Here is a 22726-nt window from a genome sequence, read left to right on the forward strand (position 1 = left end):
ATAATTGTTACAAGAAATGTTGTAAAATTGGTTCCAGCTTTTCGTTTTATCGATACACCTTGTTTTTGTCATTTGTATAATAATTTCTTACAATGTTAATTTACTTCGTTACAAACTATTATGTTTTGTGTATCGCACCTATTAAATTACTACAGCAAATGAAAATAAATAGAATTGTAAATCATTTTTGTCTGCGAGTGTAGGTGAGGCGCAGAGGCGAGGCGCGCGGTCGGCGCGAGGTCGTCGCGGTCGCGCGCCTCGCCTGCTCCTCTGCGCCCGATGCCGCTTCTAGATGCGGCTTATCTACAGTACACACTACCCACTGAATACACCCACATTTATACCTTGTGGTCTCAGCGGCTGCACTTCGTTTATTCACAAGGTAGCTCTTTTACACGCACCGATGGCCAACATTCTGATAGAAATAGAAAAAAAAAAAACGAAAATCATAACATTAGTGGCATACTTTTGTGTTTATGTGTTTAGATTGTAGTAGACAAAAAAAAATGATTACCGTTTTTGAATAACAACTAATGCTCATTGTTAAATATGTTATTAACATAAAATAAGGCCTTCGCGTGATTCTCAAATACCATCTTAATTCTTAATAAAATAAAATAAAAACATAAGCCGCTATCAGCAACTCGTTATTAGTCCCTTTATACCTGCTTAGTTTATTGTGGTGCTTCGGTATTCGAATGCCGAGACTGGCCGGGAGCGTCTTAATAATTTATGCGCGGTCGTGTGCAGCCTCCGACGGACCCTGATGAGTCGTGACGCGCCTCGCCGCCGGAGAATTAGATACCTTGCCATACAAAGGGAACATGACCAGAATACGTTGATCTCCGAAGATGGAAATTAATCTTAATAAATATAACATACTTGAGCTCTAAGTAAAATAGTTGTTGGATATGTAGGTATAAAATATAGTTGATCACACGTGTGGCGCTTTCGGAGTGTAGTCACGGCTTGAGAACAAACAGACCGCTCTATGATAACTTCGGTGTGGAGATGTCAGTATCAGACATTGCGTGATTGATTTGTTTGCGATCGGCTCACAATGGGTTGTGAGTTTATTTCGTGCTGCTGATTGTAAGCAGCGTAGGACATCCGATAAGTGTAAGGTGAACAAACAGAGCATACTTTATACTTAACTAATATAATAAAAGTATTGAGGCAGAAGCTGTAATTTTTGAAAGGGGCAACTTGAAGTCATAAATAACACCATTGGAATTAATCACGTTTTACTATGACTTTGAAAAGAGCTTAACATTTTTTCCTATTGTACATTTGTTAGTCCTTTTTGGTGTAAAAATTACGTTCCAAAACAGACTTAAGGTTATCACGGACTTATCCGCTAGGAGTGGAAGAATAGTCGTTAAAGATCCAGCTGAGATATCCTACAATGTGTACTTAAAACCCATTTTATTGTTGCCAATGACGTTAATACATTTTAGTGCAACTGCGCGCGGAAATAATTACTCGTGGCGCGTACGAAGACTCCTGCTATTAAGTGATCCTTCAAGGCGAGTCGAGTCAGTAATTCCGGTAGCCTTGTAAGCTGCGGAATAGATCTTGCGGAGTCGAGGCGCGCGCAGCCGGTCATTATGCAGAATTAACTCGCGGCTGACGTCCATTTTGTAATCATGTTCCGTCTTCATTAGTTTCAGTGATGCTACAGAATGCTTCATTAATGTGTTCTTTTTGCATATCAACCTTTTTTAAATGCCATTACAACAAGTTGTGCGTTAACTTAAAATTGTAAATTAACAGTGTAATACTTTCGGATTAGTGTATCCATGATTTTAAAGTATTTGATCGTAGTCAGGGATATTAGACTAAGATCTTAATAAGAACTGGGGCACACCTTTGACTATAGCACAACTGTTGTGGTATTGTGGATTCTTTCGCAGCCAGTACAACTGTTGTATAAGCTAACAGGAATCAAAGCGAGACTAAACAGTTGTCCGATGGTTTAGTCAAATATATGCACGCGCTCTTAAACCATAAACACAAACCGGAACGTGTAGTAAACATAATTCAAACCGAAAAAACGTCATTGCTTGGAAGTAAGTCTTTTGCAGGATCCTTAATAAATATCGTTGCTTGTTACCTCTAATTCATTCTTTACGTGGACGCCTCACTTTTAGCATTCTTCTATGTAAAGTGCGTCAAGTTACAAAAATGTACTTCGTGACATTTCAAGTCATTCTCAGTCCGACGATCGGAGTAAACTCGTCACGCTTCAGAAATGTTGAAGTCAGGAAGCGATTAACTCTTTGTTATTGCGACGTTTAATTTGCTTTTGGCGAAAACGCAACTGGCAGCGCGCTGAGAGGCGGAACGTATGCACAGACAGACGGACAGTCACGCTGCGTCGGTTACACCGACAAACTTTAATATGTATGAAATCCGCTTTGACTTAATTTTGGTAGCAAACCACGCTTGGAAAGAATTGCAGCATTTTATATTTGTAGTAAAGAATACGTCTGTTAACTATTTTTCTTGGCAAAAAACACTTCTCGATTTCTTTATTTATTCATAAACTAACTCCACGACTTCTTCTGAGGGGAATTAAAAAAAATGTTGGTCGCCTATGTGTTCTTCCAGACCGTGTTCTACATCTATGCCAAATTTTCATCGAGATTCGTTCAGTAGTTTGGGCGACAAACTCTAACAAACTTCTATGAATCTAAATTTACGCATTGTTTCCTTATATTATGATACAAAATATAGATATACAAAAAGAGATAATGTACTCACAAATTGTTGTTAAATGTGTTCAGCTTAAATGAAAAAAATCTAGAAGAATAACAGTTATAATCATTTCTACATTTGACATGCTTCATGCAATACAATATTAAGTTGAGATTGCTCCCCCCAAGGCGCTATGGTATCGATAAAAAACGTATGTTCCCTGTACCTGTTATTCTATAATTCGTGCTCGCGGCGGATAATAACTGTAATAAAGAACGTTTTGCTCGCCGCATAAGTCACATGTGGTACTCAGACTGTTACCATTACTAAAGAATTCAGATATACGACCACGTTTTAAAAACCGTTACAGTTATTTTAATGTGTTCAAAATATTCAACAGAAATCGATGGTAATTACTTTTAGTTCTTTTCAAATTGCTCCATCCAACAATTATAGAATAGAATGAATTATATTTATTGAAGAAAATTGCTATAGTTTTGTTCAACATAAATGTAGCTCTTTCTCCAGTACGCTACGTAATATATTTCTTTCACTCTCAAAATATCATCATCCACATGTCCTTATTCCTTACGGAGTATCGACACAGTATGTTTTGCTCTTCCATACATCTGCATCAGCCGTCATATCTGAAATCTTAAGCATATCCTCTTTCACACAATCAATCCATACTTTCTTCGGTCTTCCCCCACCCTTGTAGCCATCCATATTCAATATAAACACTTTCTGGTTTATGTCCCCATCGTCTCGTCCATACCACGCTAACCTTTTGTTTCTTAATTTTTTTCATTCTCAAAATATGTTCAGTTTATTATTTTTGAAGCATAAAACTTAAGATATCAAACAAACTAATGTGTTGAACTATCTTCTTCTTACATCTTTCCTATTAATTCTTCACTATTATCAGGTAATGAATATAAAATTGTATTAAACAGTACGTTGCAAGTACACATTGCAAGATGTTTCGAGAATTCGCTCCGGTTTTTAAAATCAAGATGGGATAAACAGCGGATGTGTTGGCATAAGTAGCCCGAAGTGATAGCTTATTGAAGGGTTTAATCCAGTGCATATTAAGATAGATTCATACCTCTCCATTATGAACCCGTTTGAATCTTAACATCTGCCACTGGGTGTAGCTTCTTAATTTCAGCCGCAAGCCACTTTAGACACCGTGAACATATTTTAATAATGCTGTTTTGTTTCATAAAGCTAAAGCCCGCTACAGACTAGGTTTCGACAGCTTTAATTGTCGAATTGTTCAGTTAAAACTGTGGCTGTGCAGGCAAAATTTTAACTGCCAGTTGAACTGTTTTAATTAAGTGTGGCACGCTTAAGAACGTTGTCAATATATCATTTGTAACCTCGATACGTTGAAAGTTTCATTACCAACGTCAGCGATACATGAATTCATGAGGGTCCGCGAGGCGTGTACTTGTATTATTCGAGTGCAAATCTTATGACAAAGAGGTACACGAGCTCGCGTCACGTTTGGCCCCGCGGCCCCTTGTGGCTCCGCGGCACCTCGCGGACCCTCCGCGGCCCCACAGCTCACCCAGCGCTAGTCACGAACTTATACTTCAGTTAATTAGCGTAAATAAGACAGTTTCGCGAATGAAAAAATAAATGTATAGCTCCCGAGGTCGTCGCTTCATCGGAACCGGATTTGTGGATTTAAGTGAGGTTCTTCGGCTGCCGACGCTTCGCCGCCTTGCTTTAATAACCTTTTTTTAATAAGTATACCGTCCTTTGTTCTGCTGGCCAGTGGCAAATTAATTGAATGGCCTAATTTAATAACAATATTTTTCATTAAAAATATAACATACTTGCTTTTGCCCGCGACTCCGCCCGGAATTAAACAAATCAAAAGTAAGTAGCCTATGTATTCTTTCAGACTAGTTTTCTACATCTATGCAAAATTTAGACTACAAACTCTAATAAACATCCATCTAAGCTTTTGTCTTTTTAATGCAAGAAGTAAGATAAAGGAGGAGTCGTATCCGATATTTTCGACAACAGTTTAAAAGTTTTCACCTATTATTTACCTACTTAATACCGAAAAAAACACTATATAATTTAAATTACTTAGAATTAATATAGGTAAGTATCTTGAAAATCTAAAGATACTTGTTATAACCGCCCATGTCAGTACATCGCAAATATCTTATTTATCAAGCTTCATCACACGCATTACAGTATGAAATCGATGTCTATCACGTATTGCATTCAATGTATGACATGCTATCTGAGCGGTACAGCCAAAGAAATTAAAAAAATGTATAGACTGGACATTGTAAACAACATTTTTTTCACCAGTAACTTCTTTGAAAAGTACTATGTTAGTTATATTGACATGTGATAAAAAAATGCAAAATTATAATAAGCTCCATTTCACATAAAATAAACTAAGTAATGTTACAAAATATAAACATTTTTTTCATTTATTTCAAATATGCTTCCTCTTTATCTTTTTTAATCTCTTTGGATACAGCGGTATGCAAACTGCAAGTCACTGCAGATATCATTATGTACGCCGCTTATAACTCTCCAAGCGTGAATTGATTCGCGGGACAGCGTTGAAAGAATAAAATTATATTGTTATAAAAAATAACCCCTAGCTTTTACAAATGTTGAAGATCGTAATGTGTTTTCTAATATAGCAAAGATTCACCTGATGTCAAAATTGAAAATTAACAATTCAAATTCATAATATTAAAAATAATATGTGTAAGACAAATAGATCGTAGTAGTAGTAATTAACAGTGGTAGAGCCCGCTTTAACATTTTACGAGAAAATAACCTCTGCATGTGCGTCTTCTCCACCGTCGATTAAGGTAGGCAACGCATCCGCTATTGCGAATGTCTACGGGCGGTCGCTTTGCCTTTCGACGGTTTCAATTGACCGCTTGCTCGTTTGCCACCTTGTAACATAAAAAAAGTAATGAAAGTTCATATTAAAATCACTAATCTATTATTATTTTAACAATGGTAGGGCCCGCTTTAACATCTTCGCACGAATGGGCCAGCTCGCCCGGTGCAATACCACGACCAAACAGAAAACAGGCGTGAAGTGGAAGCAATTCCGCGTTTCGTCTGAAGAAGTGTGGTTCCGAAGGCCTTATTTTAGTCCCTTTCCCTTTCCACCCTTTTCTTAAAAGGAAAGGATGGGAAGGAAAAGTGGATTTGACGGTGGAGAAGGCGCATAGGAAGGGGAAATATCCTCTTTATGTGCGTCTCCTCCGTCAATGAAGGACAGGCAACCCATCTGCAATTGCGGATGTTTATGGGCAACGGTCGCTTTTCATTTCGGTGGATTCAGGTGGCCCCTTGCTCTTTTGCCACCATATATTATAAAAAAAAGTCAATGCTACAGGATGTGTAGAAAGTATTATATTTTTACATGTTAGATGTAGCTAAAAGTCTCCTTTTATGTGTTCATAAAGAACCACTTTATTATAGTATCTCGTAATGTTTTTTTATAGAACCCATTGATTGTTGCAAAAACTGAACAACTTTATAATAATGATGCAAAACATGAGCGAATAATATAAGAGCCTTGAGTATGATCATTACAAAATATTGCCGAGGACTTATATTTCCTACCCAGTACTAACGATTGATTAAAAACGAATACTTCTCAAGGTAACATTTTAAGATCACTCTTACGTTTATAGAGAGTTTAGGCTAAGTGGGAAGTGAATTAAATTCTTTGATGGAAACCAAATGGACTAGGAATTATGATCTTAAAGGCACAAGACTGTTGCGGAAAAAAGCTCCATATGGGCTTGTTAATAAAAGCTTTGACTTTATCCTTAGTTAACTAAGGAATAGATTTGTAGGGAAACCACGCAATTAGACGGATTAAATTATGCTTTGTAAATTTCCAATGTTTTAATTAACACATTTGATTAAATCTGTAAATTTTACTGTAATTTTCAAATTACAAAATGTATGTTAAGGCTTTTTCTGATAAATCTAGAAAACTTTCAAAATATTAAAGGTAAACAGTGAACAAGGGAAACAAAAACAGGACTTTTTATATCTTAGGGAAATAATAACATGAGATCTTGACTTCTAATAACAATATTAGTACAATAACAAAACGCGTTTACTCATAACAGTTCACAAGTAAATAACGTGACGCGATTCCTTTGAAAAGTCCTATCACTTGACGACATACTTGTCTTATGTGTGCTCTTATTTCTGTGGCTATATAACGTATATCGCTGTATTACTTATAATGATGGGGCACCTACGTGTGCCGTACCGCACGGGGCGAGCGGCGACCGGTCCGCACACCTGCCGCGAGCACACGCCACGCGACCACACCGCACACTCTATTATAAATCACAACATTATAATTAATAATAAATTAATAAAAAGATATATTTAAATAATAAAAACAGAAATATTAAATATAGAGAAAGAGAATGTTTTAGAATTCGCTTCAAAGTTCCGTCAAAATTGGTCACGCTGATTCACCAATTACCCTGAACATACATTGTTTTTTTTTAACAACGCAAAGAAATGTTTTTTTCTTCAATGCAACACACACAGTAATTTATATATGCATTGTATAAATAACAAATTCATAAGAAAGGAAATCACTATGAAATTTAATTACAAATCACAAAGATTTAGATAATTGTCTGCGTATCCCCTCTTCAAGATCTGGCTGCGCTGGAGCGGCTGCATGAGTTCGTTATTGAAGAATAAGCACAAGTAAGCAATCATCCAAAGCAATTAATCATGTCATCGCACAATTTCATGTCTCACTTATCAAATTTAATTGAAATGTACACATAACGTCACTAATTTTACATTTATAATTAAACTGTAGATTTCACCCTGACAAAGCGACACTAGTTTCGTATACAGTGTTAAAAAATCAATCTAAAAACGAAAACCATCAATTAAAAAATGTATTTAACAACTATCAAAAAAATAATTTAATGAGATTCAGTGTGCGACGATCCTTTTCTGTTCTCGCTGTGCAGGCAAGATAAGCCAGGACGTGTGCATTTTATTTATTTTAACATTTTTAAGGCGGCCGCGCCGCGTGGGCGTTTATTTCTTGTTGCTCGCACGAGGCGGTAAGTCACGAAGTGGTACCTTGAGGGCGCTCGCAGCACGCCTCGCCGAGCGCCTACGCAACCTTGCCAGCCTGTATTCCTGCGCTGGCTATTACATTTAAATGGAGCATTACACACATTCTATACAGTACTATACAGAATACGTAAAAGAATTTGCTGTGTGAAGTAAGAATATCAACTTAAAAACCTCTATGATGCGGAATTTAAAAATGAATTTAAAGTATGAGTCCTGAGTTGGAGCTTATAAAATTGTTAATTTATTTATATAAATACTAACTTTCACCTGCGACTTTGTCCGCGTTGAGTTAATGAAAAAACAAATGAAGTAGCCTATGTGTTCTTCCAGACTATCCTCTACATCTATACCAAATTTAGTAAGACGTGTATAGCCGTTTAGGCAACAAACTCTAACAAACATCCACCCATCCAACAAGACTTTCTCATTTGTAATATTAACTATAAGATTTAGGAGTGAAAATATGAACTCTATTTGGTAGATTTATTAAGCTATGATTTTAATATATTTATAGTACTTATCGATATATGGAATGTGCCCTATGCCAGCAAGAGACTGTAATTACCGTCACCTTGCGCTGTCGTCGTGACGCGACCGTCCTTTTCACAGACACGCTTGTTACGTACGAAAATACGTATGTTTAACGTTAGGTATTCACTATAGTTAGACAATTATTAAATGCTTTTATAGGTAATACCATCTTACTAGTATTAAAAATGGGAAAGTTTAGATAGATGGATGTTTGTTAGAGTTTGTAGTCTAAACTGCTGAACAGATATCGATGAAATTTGGTATAGATGTATGGGATAGTCTAGAAGAACACATAGGGTACTGACTTTTTTTAATTCCACTCGGACGGAGTCGTGTGCGACAGCTAGTATAGATATAACCCCTAATTGACAACGGATTGTTCAGGAACATCGAGATAATTGAGATTTTAATTAAGATAATGTAGAATTTTTTGTATTCCAATTGCGATTTTAATCGTAAAATCTGAGCAAGTAACATAGCTGACGTCCATTAAATCAACTTCTGCAGAATGTAAAGCGCATCAAGTTTTTTCATCACAGATAATTGGTGCACGCGCGGTACCCAACTCGCCCGATAGAGTGCCACGGATGCCACTGCCTCGTATAAAAACTTTAATTTCATCGCCGTTTTCATTATTTTATATTATAGGATAGCGAATAATTATTGTGCGTAGTTTGAGGCGACTTCGACTACCGCCAGATAAAATTCCCGTATGTTTTATTTTAAGAGCATTAACAACGAAGGTAATTATGTATCAAAATGTCGCCGTTCTATACGGAGGCGTCGTACCACCTATGCTATAAACACGCAGCATACTGCCTTGATTATGTAGAACACAAATTTTAAGTAGGTAAGTATATGGTTATTAATCAATAATAATAGGAAATGGGTTTATTAGAGGAAGTTTGAGAGTAGCCCCAGTGGTTGAGAAACTAAGGAGTAAAAGGTTAGAGTGGTATGGGCATGTTATGAGAAGGGATGAATCGCATGTAACAAGAAGGATGTTAGTTATGAATGTGGAGGGGTACATCGGTAGAGGTAGACCTAGAAAGAGATGGACGGATTGCGTGAAAGGTGACATGATCAAGAAGGGAGTGATGATTGAGATGACGGATGATAGAATGTTTTGGAGGACGAAAACCCGGTGCGCCGACCCTACGGGAGTAGGATAAGGCAGGGGAGATGATGAATCAATAATAATTTGCGTTCTTTTTTTTATCGACCTAGTCGGCAGTAGTCTTTGAAAATAGTACTATTTTAACAGTAATATAAAGTTGCAACCATTAATAACAAAGTCTTAGTAATCGTGTTTTCTAAACAACAACTTATGCAACTATATTTTAAAGTGTAACATAAAGATTTAACATACATCTTAAATTAGAAACGTTAACAAAAGGCAAGAATTAAAATCAGATTAAATAATAAAAGATAAGCAAAATAATAGACAAATAATGGAGCTATAAAGTTTACCATTAAACCTTTTTTAGGAAGATAATACGTAATAAATGACGCAAAAGAATTTGAATTAGGAACGTTCTGGTGGTTTAAGATGAAAAAATATGTGAGGTTGGATTTAAGACTTAGTTATTTTAAAAACATAAATCACACGTACAAATTGGAAAACGGGTGACAGACAGGCGCCATAAAAGTCAATACACGCCGGTAGGTGTCGCTTTTAAAGGGCACCAATCAAGCTTCGATAATTTCCAATAAAAAGTTGAACAAAAACTGAATTACGCCAAACTCAATTGGTTAATCAATTCAATTAATTTTGAAAGGATTTCAGTGTTTCGATGTGCGGCCAAAGACGGCGTAATTGGCACGATTAATGTTCATTGAGAATCATCGATCCTGTCTTTGTATCGGTCGATATGTCCGACATGTAAGACATCCAGTCGCAATGACTTTTATTGATTTCCCTTCGTATATAAATTTATTATTTTATAATACAAATTATATATCAAATAAAAGTTCAAGGTCAACTTCTCACAACTCATTTGCACAATAAATTAGTTTGTAAAAATGCATTTTATGAATAAAATATATTTAATATCGACTGTGGTAACAGTGTTGTAAGTAGTATATTCTAAAATTTACTAATTAAAAAAATTTGAATATACAAGAGCAAGGGACAAGTGTCTATAGCTTGTCAAATTGTGATTTGAGACGATGCACACGTGCGCAAGTCGCGGTGGGTGGTGAACCTTACAATTTTTTTATGACACAATATTGTCTAAACAACATCTGTGCCAAATAATCAATGTTAAACAAGGGATTATTTGCAAGCGGAGTCTTGAAAGAACAACATTTTTTATTAAGCGAAAACACGCGTACTGTTTTATTACTAATCTGTTTTAGAAAAGGAAGAATTGCTTCGAAAGCAACCTTTATTTATACGAATACTCATGAAATTATTGTCAAGTAATGATTAGAAAATTGTTAAATTAGCTATAGCAGAAACTAAACGAGAAGCTGTACCAATTAACATAACGGTTTGGTAAAACAACCACATATGTCTTTAAAAAACTAAACGTTAGTTCACATCGATACTAACACGACGAGGCAGGTGGTCAAACGCCAAAACGTTGGATCTAAGATCACGACCACCAAAGCTGCAAACTTTCAAACAGAAACTACGGCGGTCGACATACAAAAACTGTTGCCAAACACGACGGACCACCGAAGCTCGTGTGCTCGATGCCAACCGTATTCGTATCGACAGACGGAATTAATGCCGAGACATGAACATTGAATAGTCAATTGTTTTGTTTTTTTCTACGTTATAGTTGCTAGGAGCCAATGAACATATGAACTTCAATAGTCCAAATTCTAATACAAGTAACTAACGCAACGAATGAATTAACTTCATAAGTGTTAATACAAAGCATTCAGTATAAAATTAGATTAGTTATGATATGATTAGCTTCTAACTTCTGTTTATATAAGGTTAAGTATAAATGCATATAACATACGTACGTCCATCCAACCGCAGTCGAAGCACATCGGTCCCTCATTACATCTTGTCACGCATCATAACATTGATTAATTGGCCTCAGACTGGAAACGAACGACGGAAATAAAAGTTAAAAGAATACTGAGGAGCAAGCGACCTTTGTAAAAGACGGTCGAGTTCACAATCCAGATACTATACATACATGGAATACGATAACACGACGCCATTTTCTGATAGATAATAAAAAAAACTTTTATCGTTGGTTAATAATGTAGTAACTGCTACATTGTTTATGAGTGTTTCATATAATTTCGAATTTAGAAATGTACTTTTAGGTCATGTGCTAATAAACGCAAAAAAATTGGTACTTTCATATTTTAAACCGATTTAAAAAAAAAGGAGGTTGTCACCTGTACGCTGTTTTTAACAAAAATCTTTAACAGTTTGTATGTAAAATTTAATCATTTAGATAAAACAAAAATAAAGATAAATAATTGATCACGAAACCGAAATCTGAATTAATAACGCTACCTCCAGCGACGGCGGGTGGAACTCACATGGAAATAATTAAACGACGACGCACCTTGATTGTAGCAAATTGCCGGCGTCCGTACAATAACTCCTCAATAGCCCCCCATTAGCTGCGCGCAGTGCAAACAAACTGTTATAATCATTCAAGAATTAGACCGACCACCGACGAAGCTTTGCTTTTTAATGTCTTCATGTTAAAAAAACACTGCACTGAAGGGTCTCAATTACGGACAGCCGATTGTAGGGTATGTACGAAAATTGAATTATTTAAAAATTCGAAACTCTTGTGTGGTCCTGGATGAAGACGTTTTGCATATTCCGAAAACGAAAGTAGTTAACTTGTTTCTTGAATTTTCGATAATTGCCTTTCTACACTGAACAATTTTTTTTAATTTCATTTCTTTGGCCTGATATTTCTCTCGAACTAGTTGATGTCAAATTATTTTTTCTTTGATTTAAATAATTGTTTATCAAAACTATATTTGTGTAGTTGCGTTCTTGGACGTTAACACATCAGTGATAGCATTATCTGTTATTTTGATCTACAAAGATTGATATCAATTATAGTTTATTCCAAGCTAATAGTTAAGTTTGTAAACAAACGCACAAAACGGCCATGACACTAATTTATATTTCTATCCATAATGTGTAAATTTTGTTTTAAATTGAAACTAAAATGTATAATTCTTATAATTAACGCTAAAAGATGGATGTAAAAACATGTTCCACAAATTACGGAATTTAAGCATATTATAGTGATGTGCATGTTTTAAAAAGTTTAGTTATCGATTGGAATGAGGGTTAATTTAAATCGCTGTCTTTTTACAAATGTTGCGATGTTACTGTAGAGCGTTAAAATTTGTAAATCAATATCTTTAAACTTCTTGAGATGTTTATTTTCAAAGAGAATAGTGATGGTCTATTAATTAATATTTAATTTGATATTTACGTAACTGACTTAAATAAAAAAAACGAATAAATACATGTTAAATTTTCATTTAATGGCATATCTCTTTTAGGTACATCATCTTATATTAAATGTTATAATTAATCTTAATATAATATCACTTTGTATTTACAATATTGATAAACGTACACACTTTAGAATAATTCACAATTATAAAAGTTTGCTACATATTGTACTTTTATATATTATTTAAACTTGTTTTGTCTTCCCATATGAGGAAGAAGAGAAAAGAATAAGAAAAATGATACATTTTAATTATAAATTAAATTAATTTTACATGTTAACATATAGTTGGTAAATACTGGAGTAACCGGTAACTGATGGAAGACACAACTGACCTATTCCGGTAACGAAAAATATTAAATTTGAGCATAACAATTAGAAAATTAAAATTATTTATCTAACATTAAAAATATCGTAAAACTATAATTTAATTACACATGTAATATTCGTATATTATTAGTCGACGAAAAATAATAGATCGATTTGACAGCTGTCAGCTCAATGACATAACTAGTGTTGTGACCAAACAATGCGGAATTCTTTCATACCAAATAACATAAAATCGGTATTATTTTTAATCTTTAAATACATAAAATAATTTTGAAATCTAAGATTATATTTAAGGCTAGGAAGGTCTATTTACATTTAATAGCTGTCAAATCAATCTTGTTACTTTACTGGCGACATTAGTGCTATTAATGGAAGACTAAATAATTTTGTTGTTTAAGGCACATGAATTCTTTATATCTATACAGAGAAAATCTCACAAGTCACTATCCTGGCACTAAGAGAAATTATAGTAATAATTAAAAAAAAAAATTAAACCACAATATTAATCACAATTATGGTCCGGCCGGTCGGCCGGTCCGGTCCGGCATGACGAAAGAATGTCGAATATTTTTTGCAAATTTTTTTAACAAATTTTTCAGTTATACTTATTTTTTTTTAAATCGGTAAATAATAACTTCATATTGTGCTCCAAAGTGTAAAAATAAAGTAATAATTAATGTTCATTGCTTTATTACTTTCCGTTTTGGGGTTAACCTACTTAATTTTCTGAATGCTAAGCAAAATGCTGTATAATGCTACATTATGTATCAGTAATGAGTCCTTATACAGTTTAAAATCAATTTAATGGGTAGAAAAATGCGCAATAGGGCAAAATAAAACGATTTCAATGTTTACTCGTTGAACGATCTCGATAAACATAGACCGAACGTCGGTATAAATTTCGCTGCACTCGTGACATTTTATAGCCCTCTGTGAGATTAGCTCTGGCTTAATAAAATTTTTAATTAAACTCCTACTTACAACCGCAAAATAAACTAAAACTCAAACAGCTAAAGGTAACTTATAAATTACCTATACTGTAGATGGCACTTAGTGCATATAAAATTAAAAATATTTATGTTTTTTATACAAGGGACAGCGGGGTCCCATTTTGCGAAATACTGCCACAGATGTCATCCACGAATATACATAATATTAAACACTAATCTATTTTTTTTTTTAACTAACTTATAAAATTGAAATGTGCAACATCACTAGACTTTAGGTAAATGTGACGGCACCATTTTATGTACTGACCAAGCAAGTTTCAAAAATTATTATACAGTTCAAATAAAATTAAATTACATTTAATAGGAACTTTTAATAAACTATCACTCGTTAAAAATTTACATATATTACGATATATCACAGAAATAACTACACTCAAAGTTCCTGTCACCAAGGTCGCCAGGGTTTTTCTTCTGGGGACTGTCTTCTAGTGATAAGTGCTAGAGGGACTGGTTCATCGTTAGGTGGTGGGGTTCCCCAACCTGAGCTGGCTGGGGAGAAGCAGCGTGCTTCAGAGGACGTCGATGAAGTACCTTCACGCGGCGATAGAGGCACCAGGGTAGGTAGAGCTCCTAGCGTGCTCGTACTGACTCCTGCTGGTAGGACGAGGGCGATGTCACCATTTGACAGCCTCGTGGGGACGAGTCTCACACCTGATCCTGGACCAGCTGGAAAATGAATTTCATCAATAAGACATATCGGTGTTTCTTGTATTCAACGGTTTATTTTGCTTTTTTGTGGAATCTAAGCGTTGTGGTATAAAAAGCATTACTTGTTTCTTACCCGAGATAAATATAGTCGAATGCTGTGGCGTGGTGTGATCTTCGTTGTCGGATGGCGGTGTGGGCGCCGCCGCTGGCCTGGCTCCCGGTGTCACACACCCCTCCAGATGTCTCACCAGCCTCCGTTTAAGTCCCGCTTCCAATCCAGTATACTTCGCGACCTCTGATAGACAGTGACGATAGCCCGCTCTAAATCTGTCCGGGGAAGCAACACCTTCACTGCGTAGCCCTTCTAAATGTTTAACCGTCATTTCCAAGATGTCCGCCTTTTCCAATTTCGAATGTCTTGCTGGCTGTAACAATAAATGCGTTTCATTAACAGGTAAGTCTTCACCTATTTCAAAAGTTATTAAAACAGAATCGATTTGCGATTATTTTAAAAGGATGTAGTTTTAAAAGTACTTACGTCTTTCTTCATGGCGTCCAATATGAGCGACTTGAGTTCGTTGAGGCAATTGTTGATGCGCGCCCGTCGCCGCTTCTCCATTATCGGCTTATTGCTCTGTAACAAATAAGACAATGTTAAATTTTACTTTTGTACTAACAACTTTATGTACATCCTTCTATATTTCCTCCGCTATAAAAACCGTTTAAATTCCTCTTTTACTTATAGTCAAGAACATGCAACAATATAATTTCATCATGTATGCATATAAGTGAATTGCGATTACAAAGAGAAGCGAGACGGGCGCGTGACCAATGGCGTTAATCCATAATAAGTGCGGCGGCGCGTGCGGCCCAAGGTGAAGGCCGTGAAGGTCGGCCGGCCGCGACGTGACGCCGCGTCACGCGTGTTACCGACACGTGACACGTTCTAGGCGCCATCCCGTGACGGCCGACGTGACGGATGACTGAGGAGATAGGTCGCCAACTGCCTTCGATTAAACCATCTCTTACACTTTGACAATGTTCTTTTATTAAACTTCTTATCCAGTTTGGTTTATTTTTGATATGGCATTAAGCAAACTTTTTCATGTTAGTTCCTTGGTTTAATTTTGAATCATTACAAAATCGACCTGTGTTTATGTGAAACTGGTGTATCATAAATGATTTCATAGACGTTTGTTGTGTTTATTGAATCCGTTATGTCTCATGTGTATATTTTCAGCTATTTTGTAGAGCACGAGACGTGATTGACCGGAAGTGGCGTCGCCTTCCGGCATGCGGGAACTCGTAGCACAGTATGAGAATATCGTTATGACATGCATACTATTACTGTCTATTTTTATAGTGTATAAAAAATAATGTATCTGAATATTACATCCATATTTGTTGTGAAATTAAGATTTAATATGTAACTATAAAGTTGATTCTCTTAATGTGAAATCTTGTCAGATCTGCACTGAGTTTTCAAAGCATTGCTTGTACAATTAAAAAAACACTGTATTTATTATTTATCCAACTGATCTAAGGCAAAATGATAACTGACAGTTGAATTGTTCAGTTAAGGTTTTGTCTACATACGCACAGTTTTTAGCTAGAACTGAGAATAGAGGGCTTTATACAGCCGCCCGCCCAACTATCCAGCCGGCCAGTCGTCCAACCGTCCGGCCTGCCAGACGGTTGCTATATTTACGTAACGCCGCGTCACACCGGCCGTCAGCAGTCAGCGGCGCGGCGCCGGAATTAGTCGCAGGGCGCCGCCGGCACGCGCCCGCCTGCGCTCGTCTGGGACGCTACACACCCACGCACTCTCATGACACACATTCTTATCATAAGAACTGATCGATACTTAATACCAACGCATAATAAAAAGTACAGGTAGTAAATTAAATAATCGTACTAATATTATAAATGCGAAAGTTTAGATGGATGGATGGATGTTTGTTAGTGTTTGGCCTAAACGGCTAAACGGATTTCGATGAAATTTGTTACGGATATAGAGGATAGTGTTAAAGAACACATAGGCTACTCACTTTTGTTTTTTTTTTATTCCACGTGGACAGAGTTGCGGGTGAAACCTAGTCATTTAATAATCATCCTGCGTGTACTCAGTTTTGAATTGCGTATAGAAAGAAACCAGTCTTTCCAATAATTCGACGCCATCAAATAAAATTGAAATAACATATTACCTCATATATCAAGATGTAGATAGAAGATACCTTATCTATGGTAATGGCATGGAAAATGTTTGTAAATACTTGTCTTAAGAAATGGTATGTATACATACTAACTCAACCGTGAAATGGTCACGTAATCATAGTATAGATCCCTTCGTATAGACTTTAATTTCGTAAGCGGCCAGTGTGGCGATTAGACTATTAGACGACTAACTAGTCTTTGGCGAGAGCTCGTTAGTTATGTGAAAATGATTCACTGGTGTTGTGCGACGGCGCGGCGGCGGCGGCGGCGGCGAGGCGTTGTGCGAGCTATTTTCTCTCGTTGGCGCACTCCCAGCGACCTGCAGTAGACTGCGGTCGCCTCTTTGTATTTATGTAACTACATAATGAACAATTGAATATATTTGTAGGACAATGGATCAGTTTTCTAACAAATTACAAGAATATGGTATAGCAGTGCATTAGGATTCTGTTTTTTTCTTTTGATATTATCTTCCGGGGTCCTAGCACGAACAATTGTAATAAGGTATTCGTAACGTCAACGTAAATTTGTACTAGATTTGTTCAGCGCCCCCTTTTTTTTCGCCAGTGAAATCTACAGTTTGGTTAGATAATTATTTCACGTGTTATAGAACGTAAAAAACTCATAATACTTTTGTATTATATGTTAATTTCATTCATGATTCATACAAAATTCCTCTCCTTCGATTTAAGTTCATTCATTCTAGTAGAATCAATACTTCTAAAAACTTTTATTTAAGTTATTATAAAGCATAAAAATAATATTTTATGTCTTAAAATATAATGGTGCGCGATGTAATATAAGTTAGGAGTTGGCAGTTAATTTGGCAGCGTCTGTGCCGCGACGGGCGTCGGACGACGGACGACGGGCGCACGCCATCTCGCGTGCCAAGCTGCCAAGGCGTGGGAGCGGCCAAGCTTCCGGCACGCTCCTGCCCGCTCGTCGCCCAAACGATCATTTCAACAATAAAACAAACTTAAACCTCATATTAGCTCGTCATTTTCTGAAGTTTGACGTTTAATTGTTATGAAAATGTATTTTTAGTGTTGCTCGATCCAGAAATAGCTTATACTTTTTCTAATCAAAATATTTATATAGTAGCACAAAACGTCTTTCAAAAACATTCGCTTTTAGGAAAATTTGTATTTATACAATAGTTGTTAAATTTAACCTAACATTACTTTTGTTCATATTAAAATTAAGTATAAAATATGAAATACCTATCGTTGTTTATATTACACGCCAATCAATAAATCCAAATAATTAGGATGGGATTTATGAAGTTCGTGCGAGATAAAGGCACGACCACACTAGCATTGCGTGGGCGCCCACACGCGCCACCCGGCGGCGATGTTTATCGCGCGATGATGGATCACCGCCTACACCCGAACCCGACTTCCTTTAGCCGATCGTGTGAACCATTTCTTATCACGATAGAAAATAAAACACAAAACAACTTCTGGTATGAAAATGGAAACGATGACGTTAATTGTTGTACTTCTTAGCAGTACTGATGCGTACAATCTAGTTAATTAAATAGGACTTAAGAGTAAGATAGTAAGGTTATCAAAATGTTTTAATATCATTAAAATATATTAATTATTATAAAAAAGTAATATAGTTCGACTTCTCTCAATGTCATGAAAACGAAAAAGGATACGGAGAATACCTTTCATCGCATATAATATAAATGTGTGTTGCCCTTTGTAATTAAAGATCAACGCGAGCAAATTCACAGGGCATATCTAGCCTACTTTTTGTTCGTCCATATTTTTCCCGCAGCGTAGCTACTAGCGAGTAGCAGACGCGACATTACTCATTATAATATATCAATAGATGGCCGGTGGCCGTGAATTGGTCGCCGCTTCGCGTCTGAGCGCGTGGCGAGCCGGCGAGGTCGTGGCCCTGTTAACTAACGTCTGGCCACGCGATCATTAATAAATATTTCATATTTACTACATAATATATTGTATCAACAAAAATATAGATGGTTCTTGTTGCCTGAACGAAAGAAAGGGTTAACTTTCGATGGTAATATTCATCTTGACCTCTTCTAGTTTTAACTGGCGTGACCGATTTTAAAGATATGTGTGATTCGATTAGTAACGTTCCTTGGAGTGTCATATGCGTCAATTCAGATTTTATTTTTTAAATGAACATTTATTGAATTGATTGTATGGGCTTTAAGCCTGACAGAAAAGAGAAGGCAATTCTATTGGGGATTCTTTTATATCCAGGTTATCCGTTAACCGCTAATCAACAACGTCATAAAAGCAAATATCATATCAACATAAATAAACTGTGTGCCGTAATACACAAGACACGTGCTCCGATCCACTTATAAAATGTGCACGTGTCAGATTAAAACAAAAAGTAATTAGTAATAGTACATTGTTATCAATTCTTTATCTAATCTTGAAGGTGATCCGTGACTTGTTAGGAAGCGCGTGGGCGTGGGTGCGCGTTCCCACGACAATTGGCCCACGGTAGCCCACGCGCCGGGAGACGTGGGTGTGGGCGCTCGCCGCCCGTTCCCACGATAATTAGCCCACGATAGCCCACGCTTGCCGCCGCCGCCCACGCGACTGACTCAGCGGAGGACGGCCAGGGTTGTGGCTGCCAAATACTCGCAGACAGTTTCTAAATATATTACGCACAGTCGCAAAACAGACCATTCATAAGTGACCTTTCCGTTTCGACTAACTGCGTATTGTCTGTGACTTATATATATTTAGGATACGCTTTTTATGATGTTTTTTTCTTCGTATTGTTCTAAATATATTTGAGGATTACTTAATGACAGTATGATATAATATTAAATATATATTAACTGCAAGAGTTTGGTGTATAATTTTCAAAGAAGTAGCAACCCTAGAGTACAGTCATCCCATTAAGTACTGTGGTTAGAAGCCGACGATAAGAGTTAGAGTGAATAATGTGAGTACACGCATTCTCAATTTGCTTGCGTCAACATTTTCCATATACCTTTAACAGGTAATATATTCAATATCAAAGAATTTTGCCAGTATTGAAGTTTGATGACGTTTGAATTAAAAAAATAGAATTAACATAAAACAACGTCTGTTTATGAAAATCTGCATACATACATTTGTCATAAATATGTTAACAGACGACAAAAAAAGATTTGCATAAAAATATCATTGACACGTGTTTATTAAGCTATAAAGCAACCATAAAAATTAATTCTTTAATGAACATGAATAAAACAACAGCAATGATAGACCAATAAATTGTCTGTTGAATTTTTAATAACGGTCGATGTTTTATATTGCAACCAAGGCTTCTAATGTTTTATTTCCTTGCAAATTAAATGGCTAGCTTGAAAGTAGTATAGTATTTATCATTTTTTAGTTTTAAATGGACATAGACAAAGAGGGAATGTACACCGTGCTTATCATAATCATCTACATCAAGGATTCTCAATGAGGTCCACGACATAATTCCTAATGAGGTCGACTTTACACACCAAATGAGGTTCACCCTGCCCTACCTAGGAGGTACGATAACGAAAAATGAAGTTGTAGGTACATAATGAAGGGATTAAAGAAGAAATATCACGGCTAGCACCTAACCCGAAAGTGGACCAATAAATTTAGGAGACGCTGGTCTAAATAACTATGAGATTTTATTGAAATTGTAATGTTCATAGAAGTACCATTTAAGCTCACAACAGTTATCTATACAGCTACTAGCAATCGCCCACGACTCCGTATGCATGGAATGAAAAAAAACAAAAGTAAGTAAACTACGTGTTCTTACAGACTATCTTCTACATCTATGCTAAATTTAATCGAAATTCAGCAGTTTAGTTTACAAACTCTAAGAAACATCCATCCATCCATCTAAACTTTCGCATTTATAATACTAGTAAGATAGCTAGGTACATAACCTGCAGAAGTAAATAACAGCAACGTGTTGCTTGTGCTAGACACATGGATCATGTTCGTGATGACTTCGTTATGTGTTATTCTCGCTGGCTTGCTAAATCAACAGTCGTGTTGTCAACCGATGCCTTCACGCGACACAAGTGTAAAGATTTGCATAAAGATGACCGACTTTATGCGAAACGCAATTAAAAACGCACGCACATTTCATTTTGTTGTCTAGCATAAATGTAATTTAAAACATTATAATAAATAGACGGCATTTTTTCCGCATAAAAAAATTGTGATTACCAAAACAGGAATAGCCAGTAATTTTGCGATTTTCCTCAACTTATTTGTTTTCGCCCTTATTTTTAATTCCTAGATATTTGAAAATCAATTTGTAGTATGAAGGACTTCTTACAAATTACTTTCGGTCTATTTATTCTGTTTAGCTTTTTATTAATTAAATAAAGGAAAACATGCTTAGATTCTGCCCAAAATTTTGGACCAGAAGGTAAACTTAGTATAGAAAATCTTTTAAATAAATTATAAATAAAAAAATCAAAGATTGCTGAAATCTTACCCTTCTATTATCTCCAGAAGACTTCTTCTGTTCAGTAGGAACTGGAGAAGTCATGTTGCCGTTCACCATTGCGACCGGATTGGAGGCCTGCCCGTTGGCAATTCCCGTCACCATACTGTTTATAAATCACTAGAGCACTTTTACGCGATATCACTGCATTATCGCGTGTAGCGGCAGATAACAATACACGTACGTACCACACGACAGCCGACGCACGACTGACGCGAGGCGGGCGTCGGGAGTCGGGCGTCGAGTCGGTCGCTGAGACGAGCCGAGAGCGCCACGCGACCACTGCACGCTGCACGCCCGCCTCTCGCGTGCCTCCAAGAACTAAGGATAGGAACACACTAGTATCCTATTCTTTAATATTCCATTATTTTCATAGAAAATACAACTTGAACTATCTGTAACAATTGTTTTATCTGACCTCTTACAATTGTAATAGGACACTATTTTAGGTGATATAATTAAGTTCTAGGTAGACCTAGCCCAGTTACCTTGTTTTTTAAGTTATACATAATTCCTTGTCTTTTAATATCTGTTGACAAAGTTGAATGTTAGTAGAGCTTAAAAAAGTTTGTTTCGTCAGTGTATTAGCGAATACGTGAAACGTTATTAGGAAGCTTAATTCCTAGTGTCGATATTTCTTCAAAGCCTATTAAAGCGATGATGTTAGTATCGTCGCAGCTCAACTCCTGCGTATCGATACGGCGCATAAACATGTCCACATCTAGTCCCAGTCGGCACATCAAAGAGGCCGGTCTATTGACGGCACTAGAGTAACCATCAAATAATAGTTTCAATCACGTTAACGACAAAGTAGCAAAGTCCAACAAATTCATCCACCCCCCATTTAACTACTACTATTTTTATATAAGTTGCGCCACATGAAAATGGCGCATATATTCCTGAAAATCAAGAAAAGCCTTACGATAAATGCAGGTTTGAGGCTTATTATCTGATGTTTTAACTATAATATTACTATTATAAATTTGAGTAAGATAAATACAATAGAAACAATGGTGAAATACACAAATTGTATAGGTGTATAGGAATTATCGTTACTGTCCGGGGAATTAACATCGCATGGTAAATATATAACCTCTATTGCATATGCAAAAGCTGTCGGGCGCTCGCAGCCCACAGGCCTCATTAGCCTACGCTTGAGGTCTTTGTTCATTCATTGTTTTGCTTAGACAAGTTGTATTTTAAATATCTATACAACATTGTGTAAATTCAATAACTATT

At 36.3% G+C, this 22726-nt stretch overlaps 1 protein-coding gene across 1 annotated transcript; it reads right to left on the reverse strand.

The window, feature by feature from the left end:
* Positions 1-13384: 13384 nt before the first annotated feature.
* Positions 13385-21722, reverse strand: LOC106107661 (protein hairy). Its single transcript, XM_013288624.1, has 4 exons — positions 21479-21722; positions 15333-15428; positions 14928-15219; positions 13385-14812 (listed from the first exon to the last, which is right to left on the reverse strand). Exons 1-4 carry the CDS (start codon positions 21590-21592, stop codon positions 14532-14534), a joined length of 783 nt encoding a protein of 260 aa, XP_013144078.1. The 5' UTR covers positions 21593-21722; the 3' UTR covers positions 13385-14531.
* Positions 21723-22726: the final 1004 nt, after the last annotated feature.

The sequence above is a fragment of the Papilio polytes genome, unplaced genomic scaffold (genome assembly GCF_000836215.1).
Source record: "Papilio polytes unplaced genomic scaffold, Ppol_1.0 DF821956.1, whole genome shotgun sequence".
Taxonomy (NCBI): domain Eukaryota; kingdom Metazoa; phylum Arthropoda; class Insecta; order Lepidoptera; family Papilionidae; genus Papilio; species Papilio polytes.

Bases quoted from the DNA above. Each gene is read 5' to 3' on its own strand.
- LOC106107661 (XM_013288624.1), bottom strand. From the start codon at position 21,592: ATGGTGACGGGAATTGCCAACGGGCAGGCCTCCAATCCGGTCGCAATG. The intron at 15,429-21,478 runs GTAAGATTTCAG...TATTTGTTACAG, and splicing joins CTTCTGGAGATAATAGAAGG to AGCAATAAGCCGATAATGGA. The intron at 15,220-15,332 runs GTAAGTACTTTT...TTATTGTTACAG, and splicing joins TGGACGCCATGAAGAAAGAC to CCAGCAAGACATTCGAAATT.